Source organism: Triturus cristatus, chromosome 4_2 (assembly GCF_964204655.1).
Source record: "Triturus cristatus chromosome 4_2, aTriCri1.1, whole genome shotgun sequence".
NCBI lineage: Eukaryota > Metazoa > Chordata > Amphibia > Caudata > Salamandridae > Triturus > Triturus cristatus.
Window position 1 is genome coordinate 418,463,517 of NC_140586.1, and position 27,182 is coordinate 418,490,698.

General features: G+C 43.8%; 1 protein-coding gene across 1 annotated transcript in view; it reads right to left on the reverse strand.

The window, feature by feature from the left end:
- The window catches only part of SASS6 (SAS-6 centriolar assembly protein), a 238,305-nt gene that overhangs the window by 196,385 nt on the left and 14,738 nt on the right, over positions 1-27,182 (reverse strand). Inside the window, exons 2-4 of the mRNA XM_085601887.1 lie at positions 9,585-9,645; positions 4,297-4,376; positions 1,150-1,254 (exon numbers count right to left, since the gene is read on the reverse strand). Of these exons, the coding sequence (XP_085458013.1) occupies positions 1,150-1,254; positions 4,297-4,376; positions 9,585-9,645 (246 nt within the window). The remainder of the gene's footprint in view (positions 1-1,149; positions 1,255-4,296; positions 4,377-9,584; positions 9,646-27,182) is intronic.

A 27,182-nucleotide genomic window follows, 5' to 3' on the forward strand; every position in this document is an offset into this window, starting at 1 on the left:
AGGGACGGACGGGGGTCCTCCCGCGTCCAGCACGCCTCGCTCAGCCGCCCAGAGGCGCCCCTACCGCACTGCTGTCCTCCTCGGTGAGCACCCTCTCCCAGGGGTTCGCTGCCGGCCCACCTAAGATGGCGGCCCTCGCAGTGCGGCGCCCGCCGCCGCTCGCATCCATCCACAGGCCCCCCGGCAGCATGCGTCCTCCAACCGCCGGGTCTGCCAGGCCGTCCGATCGCTGTTGCACTCTGCCCCTGCAGCCTTGGGCCTGCCACTCCGCTCCACCTCTCTCAGGGCGCACCTGCCCAGGCGCGAGCACAGTCCGTCGCTCTCCCCACAGCGAGGGCGCAGTCCGCCTCGCGGGCCCCGCAGCCCCCAGCCACTCACAGTTCGTCGGGCGTCTCAGCAATCGCCGCCTCCTCAGGGCCCGCAGCGACCCAGGGCACCCTGTTCCGTGTCCTCCGCAGGCCGCACCGCACACGGGCCGCCCAGGCTAGCTCTCCCAGGGCACACCTCCGCCTGCCGTCGTCCTCTGTGTCCTCACGGGCCGCGCGGCACAGCCCAGGCCACCGCCTCCACTCCTCCGCGCCTCAGCGCATCAGGCACCCCGCAGTCTCCGATGGGAAGCCCCCGTCGCGTTCGCTCAGGGCCTCACTGAGCACCGCGCTCTCCGTCCTCCGCTCTCCGGACACGCCCTCAAGCCGGCGGCCGCCGCTAGCGAGCAGCTCCGCCTCGTAGGCTGCCTCGCGGATTGCGGCCAGGAGCGATCGCCTCACAGCTCCCGGACTTCAGGGGGTGTCCCCGCCGTCGTCCTGCACCCGACCAGCGCTATTTGGGTCAGGGCTGCCCGCTTCCCAGGATAACTGGCAGGATGAAGCGGGGGTAACGGCCGGAGCCTCAAGGACTTGCGGCCGCCATGTTCGCCAGTTGACCACCAACAATATATATCACTTATAATCGTATTTTATTTTCTCATTTCAACAAACCCTAGTCAACTTAGTAGGTTAGCAGCACAGGACACTTGTGGAGAGCAGGTAGGAAAATCAAGAAATTTGCGGTATCAAATGCACAGAAATAATGTTTATGATAATGAACATAAAGTATCCGTATAGTTTTGAGGAACTTAGGACATTTTCTTAAATAATGTTGATTCCCTACCTTGGGACTTCTTTGCTTTGTTCTTGAATACACTGTAGAAGCAGATCAATAAATCTTTGTGGGAAGGCAGAAAAATCTACCAGAAGAGACTGCTGACATTTCAGACTTCATCAAAACAGGAGGGAAAAAGTGGATTAGCACAAGTCGCTAAGAGAAATCAAGTCATAACTGCCCATTTCAATGTCACTAAATGCATACAAACAGAATTTATGGCAACGTTAACACATTTTTAGGTCAAGGACTCTTAATAGCCCAGTGTTACATCAGGTTATTCATGACATCACACACACTAAGAAACTTCATTGCATCACCCCCTAGCTGAAGATGTCATTTGTCAAACCAAAAAGGCACACCATTGTAACTTAGGAGCATTACTTTTACAATACAATCAGAAATAAAATGACCAAGGGAAAAACGGTTCTGTCCTGATGATCCTGCAACTAAAAGCAAGTTCTTACAAATGCCGATTTTAACTATTATGAAGCAAAGTGTATACATGGAAATGGGACCTGGCAAGAATTGCCTTGAAAGCTGGAGGGTGTAGTAAGGCATCCTCCTGTGATAGTACTCTTTAGCTTTACATGTTAGGATGTACCAAAAACTTGTGAACTATTCTTGGCACAAAGACCGATCTCAAATGGAGCAATGAAATGCCCGCTCTCCCACTCTACATGTGTCTGTCACAGAATGTACAGCGAGAAACCAGAGGTAAGGTTTAAGAAACCCCTAGAGAAATAATATAATAGAATGCCAAATATTTAACTTAAATTTAAGTTATAACTCATGAGGAATGAGGGGTCAGTTTGATACACTCCTAGATACCATTTGATGTCAAGTACTACGTTGCTCCTAGGACTGTGCTGCAACATTCCTTGTGAAATACATTTAGCCGTTTGAATTACTGAATAGGCTATTGTATTCTATGTGCTGAGGCAAACGGATGGTGATTTGAAAACTGTACACCACCTTTAAGAATGTTTTTGTTACAACTTCATTTGTCTTGCAGCTGTTCCTTATGCCACGGCTATGTACATTAATGCTAATTTTGCTATAGGTTCAACATTTCAATAGAAAAGCCACTCTCATTGGCCGGTGCAGATAGTTTGCTTTGTTTTTATTCTATCAAGATTAGATAGTGTTTCGTACCAGAAAGTTAGTACAATACCACAGTAACCAGTGCAAAGAGAAACATATTGACAGTTTACATGAAACACATTTTGCTGTCCTTTTTTTACATTCTACCAGGAACAGAGATTACTTTTAGGACACCCATGATGTGTTGCTCATAAGCGACCACTTCCCTTCAAGAAAGGGAGGAAGGGGAGTGGTCCCTGAGAGGTTGGTCAGCTTCCAGGAAATACTGCATGTATATAGTCACCAATATGCTATAATCTTCATACCAAAAAAGCTTATTTTTGGTTATTTCATTGTTTCAGCATGTGAAAAATCTGGTGTACCAAAACAGTTATGCAAAAAGAGCACACATAAGTTGCTCTCATCAACTAAAGCTAGCCTTGCTGATATGCCTACCCCTTCTATGCCTGTAATCTAGTGAACCCCTAAGGACAAGAGCAGCCAGCTGAGACAGACATGTATAGAGACACAACCGCCTGCTGAAATAAGTCCCAAAGTCCATTGCAGAAGAAACTAAAGTAAATTAAGGAAATCCTAGTGGGCACATTGTATCCTCCTATTGTTTATAATAAACAATGCTTTGGCATCACTAACCAGTCTTACCACAATTTTTTATTGCCTCCTGACTTTGGGATCAAGAATTATTAAAATCACAAGGTCAATATGAGCACCAAAAGATTTCTTTAACGTTAGTGGAGTCTACCACTTATCCCTTACAGATCCACTTAATCACCGACGCTGCATTCTGACATGGACTAGCCCAATAATTACTTGCCATGAATAGGAAGTGGCCATGTCCTGTGATGCCTCCTATATCAAGAGACTCCGCTGCAACGTTTGCCCAAGGAATCCTTTTAACAGGAATTTAAGATGCACTGAGACTATATTGTTTTTAGCTTGGAAATCCCAAGAAAAAACTAGGATACTTTTATTCCAATTAGTGGTGAAAGTTATTTCCACAGTTCAGGACAGCACCAGTAAACACTTTAAGTACTTTTGCAGCACTTGCATCATAAAAACCTAAACATTTTCTTTTAGAAGGTGTTCAACACTATGCAAAGGAGGCTGAAGCACACCAGATTTTTAGATGAACCACAGACAATGTACCTGATTCCAATTCAAATTCTTATATGTAAAGATTCATGCATGTAAATTTATATGACTTACTTCTGGTATGGCTCACCCTCTGTGTACGTATTCTCTATACCAATTGTATGCACAATAGGCTTTCAATTCTAACCAAGAACAAAACTACAATCAACAATTACCAAATGAACAACAAGCATTTACATGTTGTGGGAGATTTAAAGTATATAACCAGTGGTCCTATTTGACTAGGATACAAGAAACCCAAAGCCCTTCAAATTGTTACTGCAAACACTACCAGGTATAGCAGACTAGAGGAAATACATGTTGCTAGTGCTCCGTTTACAGGAGCTACGCCTTCTGAAGATCGCTTTATTTTTTGGAGTTCTGTTGGGAAGAAAACAACATTAGTGAAATAATAATTTTCCCATAGCTTTTGGGTCCAAAATAAGTTTGATCTGATAAAAACAGCTATTCCTAACACTACCTCTTCAGTTTAAGAATTTCTTTGTACTTTCTGTAAAAGGACATTTGAACTTACAGTGAAAAAAGTCACTCAAAACCTAAACAACATATCTCAATCCACCCCTTTGCTAAAGCAATAGGACCAAGGATTCCACGGACATCGCTAATGTTCTTGCACCAGGAGCAAATAAAGTTAAAACAGCTTTCTGGATTCTAACATTGATATGGCAGCACCACAAGAAGAATGTCTGCGTGGCAGAATGAAAAATAGTTTCTTAGTTCGGTGAAACATATGAGGAGGTCTTCATTGTGTGAGATTACTGACAGCTATGTAGCAATAGTATTAATTCTCCCATGAACACTTACTTACTGTGTTTTAGCACAAGCATTTAATGTTTTCACATCACTTAGAAAAACGTTGCATTGCACATTAGTAACTCATAAAATGGCCATATGACTCACCTCTGAAACTCTTCTTCAGAAATAACCAGATTAAACAGAAAAAATGGATCAGTGTCATCAGTCAACCGTACAATCAGATCCTAAAAAAATAAATTAAAAATGCTAAATTAGGACACCATTTGGAAACGTACATCTAAAACGACAAGGTCAAATTTAGAAGCACACCAAACGTACTGCTGTGCTTAGTACTGAAGCTCGGACTGGAATGTGGCCACAGGCAGGAATGATTGAGTTCAACTGTTTTTAAAGTGAGTAGCTTCTGAGCATCATTAAGTTAGTTCCATCTCCATAACCAATTACGAAAAACCAGATCTGTTAGGGCAAAGCAGCTATTAGACAGATTATAAAAGACCTTAGAGAGGAGACTACACTGTAGCTGATCTATTGAAGATGGTGCATTGAAACGTATCAACACTTTCCACCTAACCTAAGAGAATCAGAAGGATCCCTTTTTGTTTCCATCAATTATTAATGTGTATTTTTCCGTTATATAAAATAGCAGAAGTTACTTTTACGAATATTACTAGTACTTATTTGACAGTAGAAAGAGGACTGGCTTGCGTTGCCACTAGCAAGATTTGAACCTGTGCCATACCAAATCTCAGAAAGGTAGCCTTAAATTGTTCTAAGTAAGAAAACAAAAATAATAACTGAGAATGTTTTGCTGACCCCAGAAGAAATGACCGCGAGAGAGAGGTCAAAATGAATGATAGTCGCAGTGAGGTATGATGAGTAAATGGAATGAGATTGCAAAGCCTTGAGTGAATAAATTACCAAATTTGGTTTCAAGCTAATTTTGTCTTGAAGGAGATTCCTAGTTTGTGGAGTAAAAAAAATAATTATTTTAGTACTTCTTGTAACGTGGTATTTTTAGGGTGTGCTGGAAGTGACTTATGCTATTTCGAAATCCAATATCAATGCACAGTTAAACTGACAGGGCTTTCTTTCCACTAAATGGTCATACATTTCACTTGTATTGGGTGCTGAGCTAGTGTTTGGTCTGGGATAATGTCATGATCTCTAAATATCTATCAATGTTACTTTTACTTTATTACATGTGTGCCAACACTAAGAAACTGTATGGAGGCTATTATATTTTAAAGCAAGGTGTCAAACAGTTCTTGTCCAATTTGAATACAAATGCTTAGAAGCCTGGCATTACTCCTTGGTCACAAATGTACAGATGATCTTCAGCAAGGTCCTTGAAGATGATCTGCACAAATTCAGATCACATCTAAACTAGATTACAGAAAGCTTTCTTGACTTTAAAATTGTCCAGCTACAAAGATTACAGACAGGCACACCAGAGTGTGACTGGGAAACAAATTCATTTTCAAATACAATGGTGGTTGGGTAGGGATGACTCCGACTCGGGAGAAGGCAGTGTACAGCAATAAAACAGAGTATGGAGAGAATAGAAAGCACCAACATTATACAGATTATGGCCAGTAAGAAGTTAGTCTTCCAAAGCAAAAGGCTCAAGTTACACAAAGCTGTGGTTATAGATGGGGAGGGTTTGCCTACATGGCCATTACAGAAGTGTTTGCAACAATGAGGTAAAGCATAAAGAAATGTGTGTAAAAATACCTATTTACAGTTGCTATGAAGAGAGACTCTACACAGAAGTTAACTGCTATTGTAGTATTTAATTTTTCTATTTACAAGAGCCCTCAACAAAGTAAGTGTGGGCACGCAAGTGCAAAATTATTTCATCTTTTTCTCCAATATCCAGTAAGTCAACCAAAGGTATTTTACTGCACAGTTATCTAGCAGACTTTCCTAAATGATTTTTACAATTCTGCAATAAAAGGAGTCCCTTTCATAGGTGAAAATGCTTTATCTATAGGAACCAGGCCCTCAGTTTTTAAAATAAATCGTAAGGGTGGCAGACCTTTCCTTGTTTCTGATATGTAAAAAAGTGGAGGAAAGAACCTTGTAAAATGTTGGGAACAACATCGTCGACCAATGTTAGGAGGTAAAAAGAAGCAGACTGGTAATCCCTATTTGAATAAGCTTGCAGTCCTGAATGAAATAGAAGGTCTGAATCACTGGAAGCCTACCCTCTCTAACCTGTGAAAATCTAAGCATCGATCATAGAGTTTTAGCATTGCCCATATCGGACAAATCCTCATGAATGTATCAGGCGATTAGGTTATTCTGAGCAAGACACAGAGTACTGCAGTGTCAGCAGAAAACATAAGATTTTAGTTTCCATTTGTGAGGCATGCTGTGGTTTGTCAAACTGGTAGAGCAGGGCATAGACTATTGCGAGACGATCATTACGATCTGAAAGTAGGGCAAACAAAATGCGGGATCGGTTAAGTAGAAAGCAAAGTCTTGTAAGAGCACATCTGGATCACATTTGAGTGGTACATAAGCAAAAGAACTTCATGGATAGAAATATGAACCACGTTCTATTGACAAATGTCATGCTTTATTGAAGAAGCAATGTTTAACATTCCACAAGATGCCCGCCGTAACAGAGACAGAGTTTGAGGCCTGAAATGCTGTACAACTAGAATGCAAATGGAATGATTCTCTTAATAATTGGACTTCTTTATAAAGGGATCGGTCATGGTCTGGTTGGGGCCAAAATAGGTATATTTAACGGATCCTAGCGTTTTCCATCAATTTAGGTTGCATATGCTTGGGCATAATTTACAGAAGGTAGTGTGCATGTATACTCAGTGTCAGTTTGTGTATGCTAGTCACCAGATTTGGGAAAATCTGTAGATTTAAGGCAGGGTCTATGTATGTAAATTTACTCACCACAGATATATGTGGGGTGCACTATTTTTCAATAGGTGCTACGTGTTTTCCTCCTTAATACTAGCAGAAAGCAACAAAGATTGTTCAGAGACCTTAATCTGGTCTATTACCAATAGTAGCCTTTACAAAAACTGTGTATAGCCCACAATATTATTAAGTGGTGGGATGGCCCATTCTCTTCCTAGGAGGTAATATCCATAGATCATTCATGAACAAATTTAAAAACATCCACACTCCATTGGGGGAAGACTTTTACTTTCTCTATTTCATTTGTCTTTCATCTTTCTTCTGATAAGATTAATATTTCTAAACTTCAGCAACCTGGTGGAAGAGGTGATCTTTGAATCAGTCAAAGTGAAGGAGTCTTAAGACCATTTCAAGTCTTAGTGGACGAGACTGCATAGGCTGTACAGCCAGATACTTTACTTGCCAATGGGCAAAAAACTGAAAAAAACTTGTGCAGTGATATGGCACAAGAGGCCCTGTAAGGGTTTTGTTTCAAATTTGATGGAACAAAGCCTAGATTGAAAAGGTAGCCATCACTACAAATTTGCAGAATGGGGCTAGAAATGGTTCAAACATGATGGACATGGTTTGGGCCATGAGCAAACAGAATGAGCCTTGTGGAGCTTCTAGGTCCACCACTTTTGCCTGGTGCCCCCTTACCTAAACACACAGGCTAGGGGGGCAGACGCTAAGCAGAAGCAGCAAACCATTACAGGATGCTCCAAGCACTCTGGATGAGTTGTATCCTAAACTGATTAGGAAGGGAAGCAGTGAGATAGCGGTCCCATCTGCAGCCCATGCACAAGACAGGCAAAATAAGTGGCAGCCAACTATATGATCAGTTATGACTCCTGGTTTGCGTTGGGAGCTGAGCAACCCGACTCCCTTCCACTGGTGTACTACAAAGACCAAATGTACTGTGGCACTCCACTCTCTTCTACAGTGCGAAAGTTATGCAATCTTGTCTTATGCTCAAACTCTAGTTGTGAGGTGGGCCCTTAAGAATGATTAACTCATTTGTAGACAGAAAAAATGCTTAAATCGATCTGAAGGTTAGACTTTCCACAATTTCATTGCAGACAAGTAGGTATATACACAAAGAGTGGATGGAATAAGATTTTGAAGGGGCGGGCCACTAGAGTGTGTATCAGGTCAGTTTTCTATGGCTCACTGATGAAGACGATGGATGAGGTGGCCAAGCATGAAAAATTCAATTCATAGCATTTCTAGAGCGTGTAGCTGCCTCCGGAGAGGAGTCCTGGCGCTAGCAGAACGTTCAAGGTGGAAAAAGTCTTAAAGGGAGCAGGGCCAGTTACCCTATCAGAAAAATTAAAATCATGCTGCATTTGGACTATCATTCATACAACCAGACGAAATCATGCTATATTTGAGTGTATGAGATAAAACCTCCAGATGGTGGACTAAGTATTTCAAAACCGAAAAAAGACAATTATGGACATGTTGAGGATTTGTTTAGAAATAACATATCCTATCTAGTCAAACAATATAAATTACAGCTTTCAGTTTCAAGTGAGACAACTATTGAAAAAAAAAAACTTTTACATTCAAGTAAATGCATAATGTTTCGTTTGTACCCGACAATAGAATTGTACTTTTCTTCAAAAATTTTGAATAAAAGCTGCTTAGTCAAATAAGAGGCACATACATAGAAATTTTTATCCCAGACACAAGGTAAAAAGGAGGGTGGTGTTTACTACAGTCGCTAATTTGCCTGAAACTGGAAGTAATAAAGACAAAGTTAGAGCGCTAAGCCAGCTAACAGCTGCAGCAAAGAAGAATAGATTTTCTACGTTAAAATGAATGAATTCTAACTGCCTGCAAGTGCTTCTGTGAAAATGTAAATTTAAGGTATTGAAAGGATGCAAACGTAAATCATGCTTTGCTTTTAAAGTACTATATGGGCAATGTATGATCATCGAGCCATATAGGCGTATGCTGCGCTTCTCTATATTAAAGGGTAAATTGCTAAATAGCTTCTCTACTATTACCGTAACAAGATATAAGGTGCTTCGAGTCAGCAACGTGAAGACACCTGTAAGTGACATATTTAGTTACCAGAACACAATTTACATTTATAGAGAATTTAATGGCATGCAAACTACGATCCGCTGTTTAAAGATGGTCCTACCTTTTTAACGGCAGTACTGATTATCCGTTCGCTAACAAAACGTTTTTGTGCACAAAATTAGGAAGAGTCATTCACTCCATAAGGACTTGGTATATCAAGGATAGGTCTAACAAATACGTCAACAAGACATGTACAAATGCAACTAAAACTCTAGGATGTGCCCGGCAGACAGGTATTATCGGTAAACAGCATTTGGCACCCTCATTTGGCTTGTATAAAGCCTTATTCAGTGAACCAGAATTATCAGTGCATAAAACAAAGAAAGGCATTTTTTTTTTTTTAACACAATTCTAGTACACTATACTGCATACGCAATATGGCTGGTCAGTAAAACTGGGAAAAAAGAAAAAAACAGAAGACCAACCTTTTTGTGAACAGGACTGGAGACTGATTGGAGCTCAATACAGACTCGAACGTTGACCCTCCTACAAAAAATAGTTAGTGAATCACAAGATTGAACATATGCATATTTTTCAATATTACAAGATAGCTAAGACCAGGAGAGCACACCAGATCACTCGTAAAGCAGTACAGGAGCTGAGTAGCAGCTAGGACAATGGGCAAATTAACTAGAGGATGAATAAGGGGTAGCGCATCTCTAGCAATGCTGTCACAATCTTGGCATCCCTGGCAATGCTTTCACAATCATGTGCTGATCACATCATCTTGTGGCCAGTCAATAATACTTCCAATTTTCCCATTCTTTCCTAAGCATCCTACAACCTGTACAAAGATGCTGCGGACTTTGATACTAGCCGCTTTAAATACATAAGGATAAATGGGAAAAAACGTTTAGCTTTCACAAACGATCAGTGACTTTACATTTTTTCATGGACAATGGATTCCAACGCCAACATGTTTTCTTCAGTTAAGCTGGGATATATATATATATATATATATATATATATATATATATATATATATTCACTGAAAAAACCATAGGTTTCACACATGTTCTAGTTAGCTGGACATTTTACTGATAAAAAAACCTATGAAATTCCCCCGTTATAGTTAGTGCAGGCAACTAGAACTCACGCGACCGCAATCCTCTGCTGATGCGAATACTGTATTTAGACACTTATTTGCCCATGTCTTCTTCCATTAAATTTTAGCTATACATATATTACAAATATTTTTTTTTCATAAAGACACATATGTCATCAGCAGAGGATTGCGGTCGCGTGAGTTATAGTTGAGTCACCGCAGACCATCGTGACACGCATTTCCTTATCAAGTCCCAGTCACGCAAACTTTCTCCTTCTATTTTTAAGTGAGTATAGTTATTGTTCTCGTGTTTAGTTCCACCTGCGCAATAATGTATTTCACATTTCTACTTTTTCCAACACGATGTTTTCTTGCATCTCTTCCAGCTTTTTTTCTTTATCATTGGTTTAACACCACACAGTCGGTAAGTAGGGCAACGCTCTTTTCTCCTTAAGCATTCTTTTTTATATGTACTCTTGTATTTATTCCTGTTTTCTTTTACATTTCAGTTCATCCTGTTGCAGTTTGTCACATACATCAATTCCAATTTTCTTTTTTGTTTTGAAACACATAATATTCGAGGTGAGGCTTTATTTAGCCATCATTGTATTCTATTACATCATATCATACACTTATTTTAGATCACTCCTTTCATTTCTTGCACTGTATCTTATCCCTACTTCTTGCTTTTGAGTCACTTTCACTGGCCATGCAACTTTGTTATCGGGTGTCTATGTTTCTTTTTCTTTTATTTTTAGCAGCAAAAGTAAGGTCTATCTATCAGACATCTGGGCTATTGGGAAGTGTAACCTAACACATCAATCACATACTTCCCCACCATGGACTCTTCTTGTAAATACACAATGTTTGTCATTGATTATGATATATATGTACTTTCTTCACAGATTGCCCCTGATGAAGGGACAGTTAAGTCCCGAAATGCATTGGGCTCATCAACACACCATCTTGTGATCATCTTGAAGCATTAAGTTGTATCTCACATTTTTGAATTGTTAGTGGTAGATGACCACTAGTATGTACACATGTTGTTTTTCATATGAAGATGTAATATGAAGTTGTCTCTATATATATGTTGAAAATATATGTTTATATGAACGTCACTTTTCTGTATTCTTTGATGTTTGGTCAATAAGACTAACTGCTTGTAACTTAGTTACCTTTAGCACAGTGCGCAGCGTCAACCACTAGTTGGTTGTTTCCACTGTATGTGAAAGGAACATTTTTCACCTAGGAACAGCATATCTGGTAGTGGTTACTTCAGATCTATTTCCCACGGAGTCCAGGCTTTAACATGACCCCTCATCCGGGGACCTGACCATTTTGGGATGTATGTCGTTACAACGCACACTTTTACAACACATGCACTTACAACGCATTTTTTACAACGCAACATCCACTACAACGCATTCATATTAAATTGCATTTAAGGTAAGTATTGGATAGTATAGGGGTAAAAATTACTATTCTAACTCCAGGGGGTGCAACAGTAGGGTAAGTGTTGGATTGCGTTGTAATGGTATGCGTTGTAAAGGTAGTATGCGATGTAATGGAATGCGTTGTAAAGGTAGTTTTTAAACATGCGTTGTAGTGTCATGCGATGTAATGGAATGCGGTGTAGTGGATGTCGCGTTGTAAAAATTTCGTTGTAAGTGTAGTGCGTTGAAATAGTTGCGTTGTAAAGGTTGTTCACCCCATTTTGGCATAAGAAAAGTACACATTTTTCCCCATCTCACTGCGCTGGTACATTTAGCGAGTGAGGAAAGATCTTCAGGAAGCTACGGGTAGGTCGATTAGAGTTCTTTAGCAGCTAAACAAGATAATACAGAAGTACTGACGGTGGAATATTGCTTCAGCAAGACTGATACTACTCTAAAGTTAGGAAAGAACCCTCCAGGAAAAGGTCCCCATGGAAAATGTCACAACTGGCTCCAGACTATCTACAGGGAGTATGCAGCCCTTTTGTGGAGTCAGGACACAGCCTATTCAAGTGTAAGTTGGGCTGTGCCCAGCTCCTACCTCCCATTCTGCCAGTGATGGCCAGCCCAGGCACACCTAAGTGGGTGGCTGTCTAGGAGGAATACACAAAGCTCATCTGTCAGCTACACCCAGTCATGTGACCAGAGACATGCTACAGGCAATAAATGACTAAGGCAGAAAAATGCCAACTTTCTAACAGTGGCATTCATAAAATTGTAATTTAAAATCAGACTTTACCATAAGTTAGGATTTTAAATTCCAATTTCAGAAACTCCAAACATGAACTGCTTACCTGTTCTCATTTGGAAATGACACTTATAAAATGTAATAAGTTAACTCCAATTTTATCTTGCTGGAGAGGTGGATCTTGCAGTATTTAAAAATAAATGTAATAGTTTGTTACTACCATGACATGCAAAACTTAAAAAGTAAATGTCCTACTTTAAATATATTACATCCTGCCCCCTGGGCTGTTTGGGCCTACCCTAGGTGAGATATATGTATTAAAAAAATTAAGTTTGGGCCTGGTAAAAGGTGCATTTTGCAAGGTCAAAATGGCAGTTTAACACTATACACAACAACAACACCACACCTGGAATGGCAGATCCAAGACAGGTTGAAAGAGCTATTTAAGTGAGTGGCACAATCATTGCTGCAAGCTCACTAGTAGCATTTAATTTACAGGCCCTGGGTACATGTAGTAACACTCATAGGGGCTCATCAGTAAATTAAATATACAGATTAGATACAAGTCAATGTTACCATGTTTAGAGGGAGAGCATAAGCACTTTAGCACTAGTTAGAAGTAGTACAGTGCAGAGTCCTAAGGCTAAGAAAACAAACTCAGCAACAAAATAAAAAAAATGGGAGGAGTGAAGGCAAAATGTTTGAGGATGAACCTGCAGAAAGGGCCCGATCCAACAATGCCCCGGGAGTGAACGCATCATCAATTACAGAGAGTTCTGAGTAGGCCCTGCTCCCGTCATTCCCCAAGACATGCTGAGGAACAAGAGAAGCGATCGAGCAAGCAGCGGCTCTTCCTGGTAAAAACTACTGTCTTGTATTAATCCCGGTAATCTTGATATAAGAAAGTTTCTAGGCAAGTACAATTCTACGGAAGCTACACATTCTTCAAACTAGTAAACTGGGTGAAAGAAAAAGAATCAGAGTAGATGAGAACCACTTGGCCTTGAAAATAATCAAAGGAGATTTAAGAGGTTTAGAGGCAAATCCTAGGACGTAAGCATTTTGTGGAGAAAACTGGGGTTGGATTATAAAGTATTTATGCTAACCCCTTCGTTCTTGGTCAACGATGCTAGTGCTTGGGAACCAAAAGAAGCTCACCGCTTTTCCAATTACCAATGCATGATGTGGTAGTGCACTGTCATTTACAGATAGTGCATTTTTCATTGAAATGGCCACAAACTTTCAAACACGTGGTTTTACTGACAAAACTATATAGCGCACAAACTATATTGTGTGGAAATGAAGGTTTCAGAATATACTTATCATTTGCTCATCACTAAATAAAGAGTTCTGATTTGTGTTGAGCCTATTATCTTTATTTTCACCATAATTTAGAAGTACAAATAAATAGGCTTTCCTCGCTGGTTTTTGAAATATTTGTATAGTTCATGTGCATGCTATTCAAAATTGGGTATCAGAAAAAAACTGACATTCTACAGCCAATCATTTCACACTCCCTGCACTCAAACACGATTGCCAGCCAGCCCACTTCACAAAATCCTCTAATTTTATAGTCCAAGAAAGAAAATAAAACACCACTCTCAAGGGTAAAATAAGCAGCAACTTGTAAAAAGACATAAGCTGACGTTTGAACTCTATCTTTGAACACACAGCAAATACGACAAGATAAAAACAAGATTTTACAGGCATCTTTATTTCTCGTTCACTTTCTGAAAGAACAGAAACCCTGTTCTTTGCCGGCTCAAGCTCTCTCGCCTGAACTGGCCAGAAGGCCCTAAAATAACTCGCCCGATAAAATCTGACTTGCTATAGCGAGTGGATTTTTCAAGGCTTCATCAGTCACAAGATGCTGAGCCAACCAAAATTCACTGTCAGAAAACCTCAACAGAGACGAGACAAATCTAGATTCCCAACAGAAGACTATGTATGACTCAGACCTATATACAGCGCGATAAAACAATATATTCAAACACATTACTGGCAAACAGAAACGTAGATTACAATGCTCAGCAACAATTGATTGAGCCCCCAGTAAATCTTATTTTAGAAGACCCCTTTTTGCTACAACACATGCTCATGATCTGCCAATGTATCCCAAGAATGGACAGAAAAGTCATGGGGGGTAGGGAGGACCAAGATATTGATGCGCCTGGTTTTGGGTTGCATGCTGATGCCCTCCCTCCATATTGTGAAACACTAAACCTAGATTTGGTTACCCCCTCCCAATTGGACGAGGGTGAGAATCAAACACAATAAAAGGCAAATTTGGGAACTGGCTGAATGAAATAGGTAATAGATTTACAATTAGAGTTCAGTCTGGACTCCTCCTCCAAAGTAATACAACCAATTGACGCACTGTCTGAGATGAACTCTGGACCCTCACTTACTTAATTCTCCAACCGGTACCCACATCTGAACTTATTTAGTTTGGGGCCAATTTTGGGGAGTGGTTCTAGTAATCTACAGCACCATCTTTTATACAGTTGTTCTCAAACACTATAGTACTGTTGCTAAAGGAGAAACAGCAAGACAGATTTGGCGGACGAGGAATGGTTGGCTCTTACAGATTCTCGCAACAACAGACTGCAAGAATCCCATCTAAAATTAAGGCCATGTTAAAATCCTACACTCCTGGCACTGGTCCCAAATCTAGACGACTGAAAGCACCAAACTTCAATCCAGATTCAAAATGCTGTAGACGTACGAGCGAAAACGTGTAATGAAATGAAAAGACCATTTATTAAGCGTAAAAGCTACCCTAAGGCGTCCTAGCGCTACAGACGTGCAGGCGAACAGTTAGAGACTATTCAGATTTATTGAAGAGCAGAGTTTTTAAGAGCTTACGGAATGGGAGCAAATTGGGCTCTGTCCGCAGATGGAGGGGGGAAAGCGTTCGAGCTTGGCCGAGTTATAAAAAAAAAAAAGGCGCGGCCTCCACATCTAGCTCTTTTTATCCTGGGTACTATGGTGAGGAAGGAAGATGCTGATCTAAGCTGTCTATTCGGGTCTTAGGGGGTAATCAAGGATTGATTAATGGCAGGGCCTGTCTTCCAAAAGGCCCTGCGCGCAAAGCACAGGGCCTTGAATTCAATTATTTCCCTAACTGGGAGCCAATGGAGGTTCTTTAATCCAGGTTGGATTGGGAGTCGACGGGGGATCTGAAGGAGTGTTCGGGCTGCACAATTTTGGATGATCTAGTGCTTGCGCAAGGTGGACTGAGGGGCCCCTAAATAGAGGGCATTCCCAAAGTCCAGGCGTGATAGGATGAGACCCTGGACCATAATCTGTTTTGCCTGGAATGGAAGTAGGGGAAGAATTTTTCAGAGTAGCCTAAGTAGACCATAGCAGGTGGCTGCAAGTTTAGCTGCTTGATTGTTAAAGTTAAGGGAGTTATCCAGCCAGATGCCCAAGCTTTTGATTGTGGCCTTTGGCGCTGGAGCCGGGCCGAGGCAGATGGGCCACAGTGAGTTATTAGTGAGCTTGGGGGTGTTACCTAAGAGCATAAGCTCAGTTTTGTCTCTGTTCAACTTTACAAAGACCAAAGGAAATGATGGACGGAGGGTTGAACATTGCAAGCACTCACCCCCAGTCAACTGATCTGAGTTTAATCCATCACCGTTCTTTAGCCCACTCTGCCACCCCAGTTCAGACATGGCCATATGCAAATCAGTCTGACCCTGTGCCTCATGGGAACAGTCCAGCCCGAACTGCCAAGCCATGTCTTCCCTGGACTGGAAACAAGCTTCCTAGGACCGGTTTCTGGCATTTCAGCCGTCTTCAGCCAGGCTTGCTTGAATCCAGTGGCAAAGTGAGCAAGGGACTCACGTCTGAGTTCGGGCTGGACTGTTCCCATGAGGCATAGGGTCAGACTGATTTGCATATGGCCATGTCTGAACTGGGGTGGCAGAGTGGGCTAAAGAACGGTGATGGATTAAACCCAGATCAGTTGACTGGGGGCGAGTGCTTGCAATGTTCAACACTCCGTCCATCATTTCCTTTGGTTTTTGCTCTGTTCAACTTTAGACAGGAGAGTGTCATCCATTTGGCCACCTCCTCCAAGCATCCACTCAGGTTGTTATGGGCGGTATTTGGCTGGTTAAGGGCCACCACTAGCTGAGTGATGATTTTTATGCCGAGAGGACGGACCATCTCAGCTAGGGGGCTCATATACATGTTAAATAGCGTAGGGCTCAGGGAAGAGCCCCGAGGCACACCGCAACCCAATGGCTTGCTGGGGGAGGTGATATCGCCCTCAAAAACCTGGAAAGAGCGGTCTGCCAGGAAGGATTTGAACCAGGTGATGGCATTTCCTGAAACTCCTAAGTTGTAAGTCGGTATATTAGTATGTCGTGGTTTACAGTGTCGAATGCGGCACAAGTCAAGTAGGATGATTGCTGCGGAGCCTCCTTGATCCAGGATCTTCCTGGCCTCTTCCGTTACCACGAGAAGGACGGTTTCGGTCCTATGCATGGGACGGAATCCTGTCTGGGAGAGATCGAGCAAATGGTTGTTCTCCAGGAACTCTACCAGTAACTGTGTGGACATATTTCTCCAGGATCTTGCTCAGCCATGTTAGCAGCGAGATTGGCCGATAATTACTGGGGTTATCTTGGTCTAGGTTAGGTTTTTTCAAGAGGGCCTTAATCATGGTGAGTTTCCAGGGGGGAGGGGGGGGGGGGGACAATGCCGGAGGATATGGAGGCATTAAGCGGGTCAAGTATGGTGGGAAGAATGTTGCCGATAGCTGGTTGGCAGGGTGCGTGGGGGTGCCGGGTCTTGGGAGGAGCCAGATTTCACCTGGTGCATAATGGATTCTAATATGGAGGGAATAAGAGGGGGGGAGGGATTCCAGGGTGGCTGAAGGTTAGGGTGCTGAATTTGAGAAGTTGGCGGAGGTTATGTCGAACTGGATGGGGAGAAGGAGGTGTAAATAGTTTGCAAGGTTGTTGCAGCGGGTTTGTGCGTCAATGGTGTTCGGGGGGCTTCTCAGGGAGTTTAAGGAGGGTTTTCGCGATTCGATAGATTTCTTTTGGCATGAAGGCAGCTGCTTTATTTTTTTCTTCAAAAAAAGTCGATTGTGAGGCTTTGATTTCATTTTTGTAAGTTTTTATTGCCTCCCTGTATGCAATTTTGCTGGAAGGGGAATAATCCAGTCGCGATTTCCTCTCTAATTTTTTACAATATCGTTGCCTTTCCCGTAATCTGGAAGAATACCAGGGTGCAGTAGCGGCGCTGCGCTTTGTTGCGGAGCATTTCATGGGGAGCATGGAGTTGTAAATTCAGCTATTGTAGTCCTCGTTGGCTAGAGTGGGATTAGGGTTGTTGAGTGGTCTTGAGGTTTCAAGGGCCGTCAACCAGCAATCCAGGGGGAGTTTAGACCAGTCCAGATCCCTATGAATGGTAGTGTTGATGGGGGAGTGGGGGTCGGGAATGACCCAGGAAAGAGGGATCACAAAGTGGTCCGACCAGAGGGGAAGGGGCTCCCACTGTGAGATCTGCACAGTTACTAAAAACAGGATCGAGTAAGTGACCTTTGGTGTGGGTGGGATTGAACACTAGTTGTTTAAGTTGTAATGCGGAGAGGCTCATTGTCATTTTTATGGCTATGTGATCCGAGGCATCGTCGAAGGGGATATTAAGATTGCCTAATAGTGTGAAGTTAGACGGCCTAAATGCCAAATCGGCTATGATAGGGGGAGGGTGTTAAGAAATTGTCCCTGGGCCCAAGTGTACTTGTGGGGGAGAAATCAATGGCAAAGGAGAGACTTTTGCAGTCTGGTATCAGGTTGGGGGAGCTGCAGCACCTATAACAGTCTTTATAGAGGACCGCTAGGCCTCCTCCTCTACCATCTTTACGGTCTTCTCGTTGTATTTGATATCCCTGAGGGAGGGACTGGATGAGATCCGGTTCAGACTCTGCATTGAGCCAGGTCTCTGTCAGGAATAGAGCATCCGGGTTGAGTTCTTCCAAGAGCAAGGCAATTTCAGTGGTGTGCTTGGGGAGTGACCTACAATTTAGGAGGTACATACTTTGCTGTTTTTTTTGGAAGGTAAGGCAGGTTGTAAATGAAACCCACAGTGTGTGCAGGTAGTGTGTTGATCTGCCACGTTCCTGAATGTTTGCAGATTACGTGGGTTGCTCCTCTCAGGTTGAGGAGAGAGTTGGGGCTATAGCTCCTAGGGTGTAGGGAAAAACAGGCAGGGGTTGTTGCCCCTGGCCCCGACCGGGCTTGCCTTTGGCACGCCCACTGTGCGAAGCGTGTGGCATCTGAATTTACGCTACTGGTGAGGTTATCAGCAGCCAATGACACTCCACCCTCCTCCCCTCTAGCCCGGAAGTGATGGAATCTGCCGCGCCTCCCTCCACAACAATCGGGAAGGTTCCCGTGGTGGACCGGGGAGAATGCGGAATACCGGGTGTCAGAGGTATGCAGGAGAGCGTGATAGTGCCTTATAGATTTGCTTTTTGTGATTTTAAAAAACACACAATTTAAAAGTCATCATCTTGTGGACATGCTCAAACATGACTCAATACTGGTCACCACAATGCAAAAGTAAGAAACAGTGTCACGAGCAATAGAATGTTTCGCAGATCACAGGAATGACAAAACTTTGGAGGAGATTTTCTTTGACCTCCTTGGTGGGTGTTAAGGATTGCATCCTAAGAAAGTAGAGACCACCAAATGTACAATGAATGGATGAAAGATCTGGATGGTTATGAACAATTGATATATCACATTAACGATCAAGCACAAATCATTAAGCAGATTTGTGGGCCACTTGTTATCGGATCTGGCATGATGAAAAAAACACTTGTGCCAAAATCGAGAGAGTGTATGTATGTATATATATATATATATAATTTCATTTCAGGCCTTTCCTTTAAAAAAATCTATCACCCTCCTAACTACCAGGGAATATCTAAGAAGTTTTGTTATTGGTTGAGGGGGCGAAAGCCCGAATCGGGCAACAACCACAATCCTTGTAAGGGTGAACCACTAAAAACACGAAATTAACCTCTGCTTAACCCTCTGGTAGCTTGGTACAAAAGCAGCCAGGCTTATCTTCAATGTGTAAAGTAAGCGGCACACAAACAGTAAAAGTGAAAGTACAAGAAAAATCCCACACTAAATTAAGAGAAAGAGTAAATTTGAGTAACTAAAATGATACCAGAATGATAAAAATCCAATCAGTAGAACCGGAGATATAATCAAATTAAAATATTTTAAGTGAAAATAACGCCTAAAAGTAACAAGCATTTGCAATGCAACAGGTCTCGCATTTGTTGGAGTTGGAGCTATTGGCATTGTAAATGGCAATGTTTTTTAGTTTGCAGTTGAGTGATTATTTAAATAAAGAAAGTGCATACTATACCATATTATAAGCTTTTATGATTTTGCTGCTTTAAAACACCCGAGTCATAGCACCGTGAGCTGGCAATGGATGATATGGAATTATAGCCCCACCGTAAGCTGGAGATCTGCTTCGAGCAGTTTTGAACATCACACACCTTGAGCCTGATCCCAAAAAAGGTCTGCTCAAGCGTACTGGTATAAATATTCAAAAAAATATATAAAGGCTTCAAGGATGCTTGAAGTGTCAGATATTGCTACACCTCCCTGTGATCTGGCTGAGCACTGAGACCCAAGGGTCATAACCCAGCAAACAATTATATTTGTATCTGGAGACAATGTTTGCATCATAGACAAGAGCACAACAGCAAAATATTAAATAACGAAAAAGTAAAAAAAGTGGTATGACGCAGCCAGCATTGAGCGCGTAATAGGATTATTTTCTTTTTCTTGTAATTTTACCAACTGTGCTGTTGTGCAACTTGAAGTGCAATGTTCTAAAAAAAAGTAAGGGGGCGTTTGGGGCTGGCAAACGACATTGATGAAGAGGGTGGGGAAACAAAGAATGTTCAGCGGGAGGACGACGGTGGGGTGAGATAGGAGAAAGCCAGGGGTATTGTGTTTTAAAAAGAATAGACACCAGCATTAAAAGTGCATTCCCTATAAAAATGGCTGAAACAAGCTTACAACTACACCTGTACACATTTACAATTGATGTAGGTCATGAGAATTATGTCCTGAGAAGAAGCCTTCTTAAGGTCAGGGAAGGTGTATTTATTTCTATTACTATACTTGCCCGATGGTTGAATTATGGCGGACTACAAAAGTAATGCCGATTAGGTCAAACATGTGTGCTGTATTGTAAAGTCACAGCATCCCGCACCAGCTAGAACTACCTATTTGAACCAGACTAATATTAATGGTACAAACAGCTGTAGCGAAGGGTGTGCACTCACCAGGACCTCTTCTGTTTTTACAACCCTCTAATGAGTTTGCAGTCGGCGGTGCACAGAGGCTACTTGGTTTGGGGCTTTGAAGTTGAATGCCTTCAAACACCATAGAGCACAGTTGTGTGTGCGAAGTGGGGGCCGCATTGAAGGGGGGGGGTATGCGAAATCCGGACTCTGGGGGCAGCGCTGAGGGAGGTTTGCGAGATAAGGCAGTAAGATGCCCCCAGCTGCAATGGTAGAAGGAAGGGGGCCTCACTGAGGAAGTTTCCGAGGTCCGATGGTGAATTTGGTCCAGTCGCCCCTGCAGCCACACTTAGGGCCTCGGTGCCCTTGAGGGTGGGAGTATGCGGGTGGCCCTCCTATTTGAAGGAGAGGCCCTTTATCCATGGTGTCAATGTGGGAAGGGGGCAGCGCAGAAGGGGATTTGTGAGATGCGGTTGTGAGATGCCCCCAGCTGGGATGGGCTTCCATGTCCGTGTGGATGGGAGTATGCAGGCGGCCAAAGGGGGTTGGCGAGATGCAGTATCTGGGGGCAGCGCTGAAGGGGGGGGGGGGGGGGATTTGCAATATGAGGCCGTAAGATGCCCCCAGCTGAAACAGCAGAAGGAAGGGGGCCTCACTGATGGAGGTTTCTGAGGTCAGATGGTGAATTTGGGCCAGACGCCCCTGCAGCCGTACTTAGGGCCTCCTTGCCTGGGAGGGTGGGAGTATGCTGGTGACCCTCATCTTGTAGGGGAGGCACCTTATCTATGGGGTTCATGTGCGAAGGTGGGGATGCGCTGCAGGGGGGTTGGCGAGAAGAAGAGAAATGTTTTTGAAGAAATAAACATTTTATTAAGAATTGCACTGATGTTTGAAGGGCTATTTTTCCCACTGTTTAGTGCCTCAACAACAAGATGTTGTTGTGCTTTTATCTGTGGGGGAGGAAATGCGCTATAAAAAACAAGCGCGGCCCCGGCGAGCCTCGCATACAGGAAGGGGCTGCGAGACGCGCTCTGTGGTGGGGGAGGGGGAGGAGCATTGAGGCGCAAAAAAAGCAGGCTGGCTGGCGAGTGGTGTGCGATGTGCACGCACCATGACGAGAGAGGAAAGCCATATGGCGCCTCTCCTCGTCATTGTGCGCGTAATCGCACGCCCGTCGCCAGTGGGCTGAGGCGCTTCACAAAAGCAGATTGCATGGCGGCTTGTTCAATGTAGCCAAAGCCTTGCTTAGCACCTGAAGTTTGTACGCGGTGCATAGCAGAGCAGTCATTGTGAGGCAATTACGAGGTACCTTACTCGGCGCCAGGCTGCCATGTGCTGCTCCTGACATCGGAGAGTGAGGACTGAGTGCGGCGCTCCTGGAACTGTGAGGCTGGCGCTCGCTGCTTGCAAAGATTCTAAACGCATGTTAGGTGCGAGGTTGAGAGGACCCGCGAGGCTGATGTGCTCTACCGTCTGCCCCTAGGAATTCCATGCGCGTGGAAGGTACGCGTGGCAGCAGACTTTGTTGGCGTCACGGCTGACTGGCTGCAATGCGTTTTATTCGGTTTATGCCCCATACCCTGAATGGAGGAAAAGACTGGAAGGCGAGCGAGGCATTACAACAAGGTATTACAGTGGCGGACTATGGGATTTTGGAACTGCGTTGTGAGATGCGAGGTTGCTGCTTAGTGACATGCAGTCACGACATATTTAATTGAATTTAAGAACATTTGTGAGCATCTCTCAGGATCGCTAAGTGAAGTAGTAATATGCAGCTTGTTGAGGGGAAGAGTAAACTGAACGACTATGAGCAATGTGAGGCATTCCTTATTGAAGAAGATTAAGCCTGGACAGCGCAGTTAACAAGACAAGCCCGGCGGAGCGTGGCGCGCGCGCTTGGCGGGGGAGCGCATTCCAGGCGGGGGAGCGGACCCTTTGAAGTGCGATGCCAAAGAGGATTGCATGGCGGCACGAAGCGCGTGATTGTGCGCGTGCTAGCCATGCAATCCGCTTTTGGGAGCACTTTGAAAAGCCCCCTTACAATAGTCTCGCTTTGCGATCGCTTACGCGATAGCAAGGCGAGACCTAAAAAGCACCACTCATGAGCATCTGCTTGCACTAGACCAGGAGAAACAAGTTCATGCTGACTGCAATGACGCGCGGGTCGGATACAGGGACCAGGTTCGTTCTTCTGAAAAGTTATCTTCTAAGTACAGTGCAAAGAGTTCCGTTTGCATTGGAGAAGGCCGGGTGTCGTGGAAAGCGGTCACAGTAGCACGAGGAACCAGTCAAGCATCACATCACAGACAGTTGTTGTAGTAGCTTCGCGTTGGCAGTCGTCGGGGGCTGTTGCTGTAGTGTGAAGTGCAGGTCTTGCTTTGTTGGTCCTCACTGGCAGTGCTGTCAGCACAAAGAGCATGTTTCACTAGAACTTCACTCTGGCGGTCGTCGCGGGTGCAGTGTGGTGCAAACAGGCCCACTCGCGGTCGTGAGGAGCGCACACTTCAGGATTTTCTCCTTTTATTTAGGAGGAGTATCTCTTACGCCAGACAATGGTCCAGGATTTGGGGGGCACCTTCTTGCAGATTGGGAACCCACTCCAGCAGAGTACAGGCAGGACCAGTTGCAGCAGGTCAGCTGGGCAGTTGCAGGGGGCCTCTGAAGCTTGTTGTGTCCCTGTAGCTCTACAGGAGTTCAGAAAACTGACCCTTGGAGTCACTTTGAGTAGCCTGGTATGAAGGCAAGAAGGTACAGTCTTTCTTCTCAGGTAACAAGGCAGTTATTCAAGCAGCAGGGCACTCCTTCTGTAGTTTCCACAGATCTAGGAATGTTCTGATGAGTGACTCTGGAGGTCTAATATTTATACCTGGTGCCAGCACGTTTCTGGGAGAACTCTGTCCTAACCCCACGTATGGTTCTGGAAAGTTTTTCCCCCCTTCCATTGTCAAGGCTCCAAACTGTCTGGAGTGACAAAAGGTAGGGCATGGCTCATGTCAGGTTCCTTTGTGTGCAGGAGGCAAAGTGATTTGAAGTATAAGTAGGGCTGGTTACGGCCCCTCTCCAGTCACCCTGCCATGATTGCCCATCCTGTCCACACCTAAGCCCCATCAGTGTTACTGTCTGGAACCAATACACCAGCAGAGCAAGTAACAGTCAGTTGACCCAGGACACCTGCACAGGGAACAAATGTTTTTTTACAAGAAATCTTTCTAAAAGTGGCATTTTTGTTATTCTAACTTAAAACAAACTTCATCATTAAAGAGGATTTTAAATCACAATTCATTTGAGTACCAACAGCATATTTTGAACTCCTGCCAATCCAAAGTTAGCACTTATTAAATGTAATAAATGAAATACCAACGACCCACGGCCAATTGGACCAACCAAATATTATTATTATTATTGGAGTTTTATAACGCGCACGGTTACCCTTGAGCATCCCAGCGCCAATCGAAGGACCAACAGAGGCTAACACGTGACACGCTAGTCTGGGAAGAGATAGGTTTTCAGAAGTTTGCGGAAACGCCGAGTACAGATCTCAGCCCGCAGAACAAGTGGAAGCTCATTCCACGCAGAGGCCGTGTTCACCGAGAACCTTCTTCCTCCCGTACGGGCTCGTCTTACTCTAGGAGACTTTAAGAGGAATTTATGATCCGAACGGAGGGCCCTTGCTGCTTTATAGGGTTGGATCATGTTCCTCAAGATTGCAGGCCCCTTCCCCTGCAGACTCTTCTGTGCCATGCAGAGTGCTTTGAAGGTTACTCTTTCACGCACCGGGAGCCAGTGCAGCGTCTTTAGTGCCGGTTTGGCGGACTGCCTTCTGGGGACATTTGTCAGCAGTCTGGCTGCAGCATTTTGCACCTGCTGCAGCTTCTTGAACGTAGATTCCGGCGCGCCCGGAAATATCAGTATTCTTTCATGAGAAAGTAGCCTCTATTCTAGCCACGTTCGCTCACTCGCTGCAGGATGATACCTATGCCACTAAGTGGCCCGCCCCCAGGACATCCCTGGACAAAGTACCCCCACTCCTTTACTTCCCTCCTATATCCAAAGATGAGTCCCTGTCGGACATTATGTGTTTAAAGTCAGGTTCACTTGCAGATCTTTGTCCACCCAAGCTTGTGGCCAAGGTGGCCCAGGCCCTCAATCCAGTGCTTAATAAAGTCCTAAATGCTTCACTGGCATCTGGAAAAATGCCTCAGAAATGCAAACATGCTAAAATCCCCCCCCTCTACTTAAAAAGCTGTCCACCAACTTCAAGGTCCCGGACAATTACAGACCTATTTCTCTCCTTCCCGCGTTCTCAAAGGTGTTAGAAAAATATGTCAATTCACTGATCTCAGGTCACCTTAAAAGCAACAATGAATTGCACCCCAGTCAATCGGGTTTTAGACAGCCTCGCTAGAGGGAACAGACTACATCAAGGACAGGTTAGATTGTGGGGGTAAGGCAGTCTTGATCATGTTGGGTCTATTGGCGGCTTTTGACCCCGTCCCTCATGACAGACTATTGGACCATCTCCACAACCCCAGAATTGGAGGTTTGGCATTAAAGTGGCTGACCTCCTTCCTAGACAATTGAGGCAAAGAAGTATGGCTTCCTCCGTATGTCTCCCCTATACAGAACTCAAAGGTGGGTGTTCCGCAGGGCTCAGCACTGAGCCCAACACTTTTTAATGCCTACATGAGCTCCCTAGCCATTATGGCTTAATCGTTTGGTGCCAAAGTGATACTGTAGTCTGACGATTAACAGCTTCTCTTCTCCTGCGATAAAGGGGCAGAATTTGAGGGAGAAATCATTAAAACCTGCCTATCTAAAGAGTTCAACTGGTTGGCAACCGACCAACTAAAATGTAACCCAGACAAATCAGATATAGTTTTCTTTGGTACAACACCATCAGAAATGTAGAGATCGTGGTGACCCCAAGATGTCGCCCCTCAGCAACTCTTCAGAGCACAGTAAAAAATGGGGGGGATTCAAGACTGACAGTGCTCTGTCTGTGCAACCCCAAATTCAAACCCTGGTGGGGATCTGCTTTGGGTTACTACACAATCTGAAAACATTCTTGTCAGTGCTCTCGGCTGAATCCAGTTAAACAGTGGTTCAGGTGGTGATCACTTCCAAACTAGATTATGGAAATGTCCTATATCTGGGGCTGCCAGAATATCTCTTGAACAAGATGCAAGTGGTTAAAAATACAGCCACCAGATTGATTTTCAATCTGGCTCCCAGGACCCGCCTCTCCCCATATATGTGCACTTCACAGGATTCCCGTGAAAAAGAGAATTCAATTTAAAACACTGGTCCTGGTGCATAAAGCTCTACATGGGAAGGACGCAGTAGATCGTAGGAAGAGGCTCTATCTATACGCCCTCCAGGACACTACGATCGACATATGGCCACCTGGCGACCATCCGCAAGATCCTCCGGTTTAGAATCTGTGGCAGATCTTTCTTGTGTCCCAGGGTTAAGGCCTGGAATCAGCTCCCACTGGCACGCAGGGCCAACACGGAAATCTCAATTTTCAGAAAGAAATTAAAAACCTGGTTGTTTAGCAAATAAAGATAACTTCTCCCAGTGGTCTATTTTGCAGAAAAACTGTTTATTTAGCGCCGGGACACTCCTCCAAGTAGGCGTGCGCTCTACAAATGAAGTTTCATTCATTCATAAGGTAACCCAGCAATTGCCAATGGGAAAGAAAGGCCTTACAGCAGTGGAAAACGATTTTAGGAGTTTTTCACTGCCAGCACATGTAAGACTTAAATATACATGTCCTTCCTTTTCAATAAAATGCACCCTTCCCTATAAGCCTTTAGGACCTATCTTAGGAGTGACATAGAAGTATTAACAAGCATTTACAATGCAATGGTCTCGGCATTGTTAAAGTTAGAGCTATTGGCATTGCTCATGACATTAATTTTGTTTATGTTTTTAAAACATTTAAAGAAACTGCATTGTTATTTACAATGTCAATAGCTTAATCACTCTCAAATGCGAGACCTATTGCATTTGCAACCACACACACAAAGCCACCCACACACACAGAGCCACTCACATAGAGCAACCCACACACAAATAGAGCCACCTACACACACACACACGCAGTAGCCCACTGACCTATTTACATTATGTGCACTTTGTGATCTGCATGGTACATGTTCTTTGCTGCAGGCACATTAACCCTATGTGCTACCTTTCCAGGAGTCAAAACTTCCACTAGACAAAACTCTGATCTCTCTCTAGGAAGAACATTAAACACCAGAGTCATCATGACATTTTTATTGTTGCCGAAAATTGCTGGAGGCCAGGAAGGAGGCAGCAAGCGCTTTTAAAACCTTAATTCACTTGCAAACATAATGTCTCCACCCAAAGTCAGCGCCCGGTCTCACCGGTTGCACTGCCCTAGAGCTGGCCCTTCTCAAGGGTCCTGTGACCTAAGTGACAGAGTCACTGTTGTTCTTGGCTGTGCTGCTTCATAGGCCTGCTAGCAAGACTGGAGGTGAACTT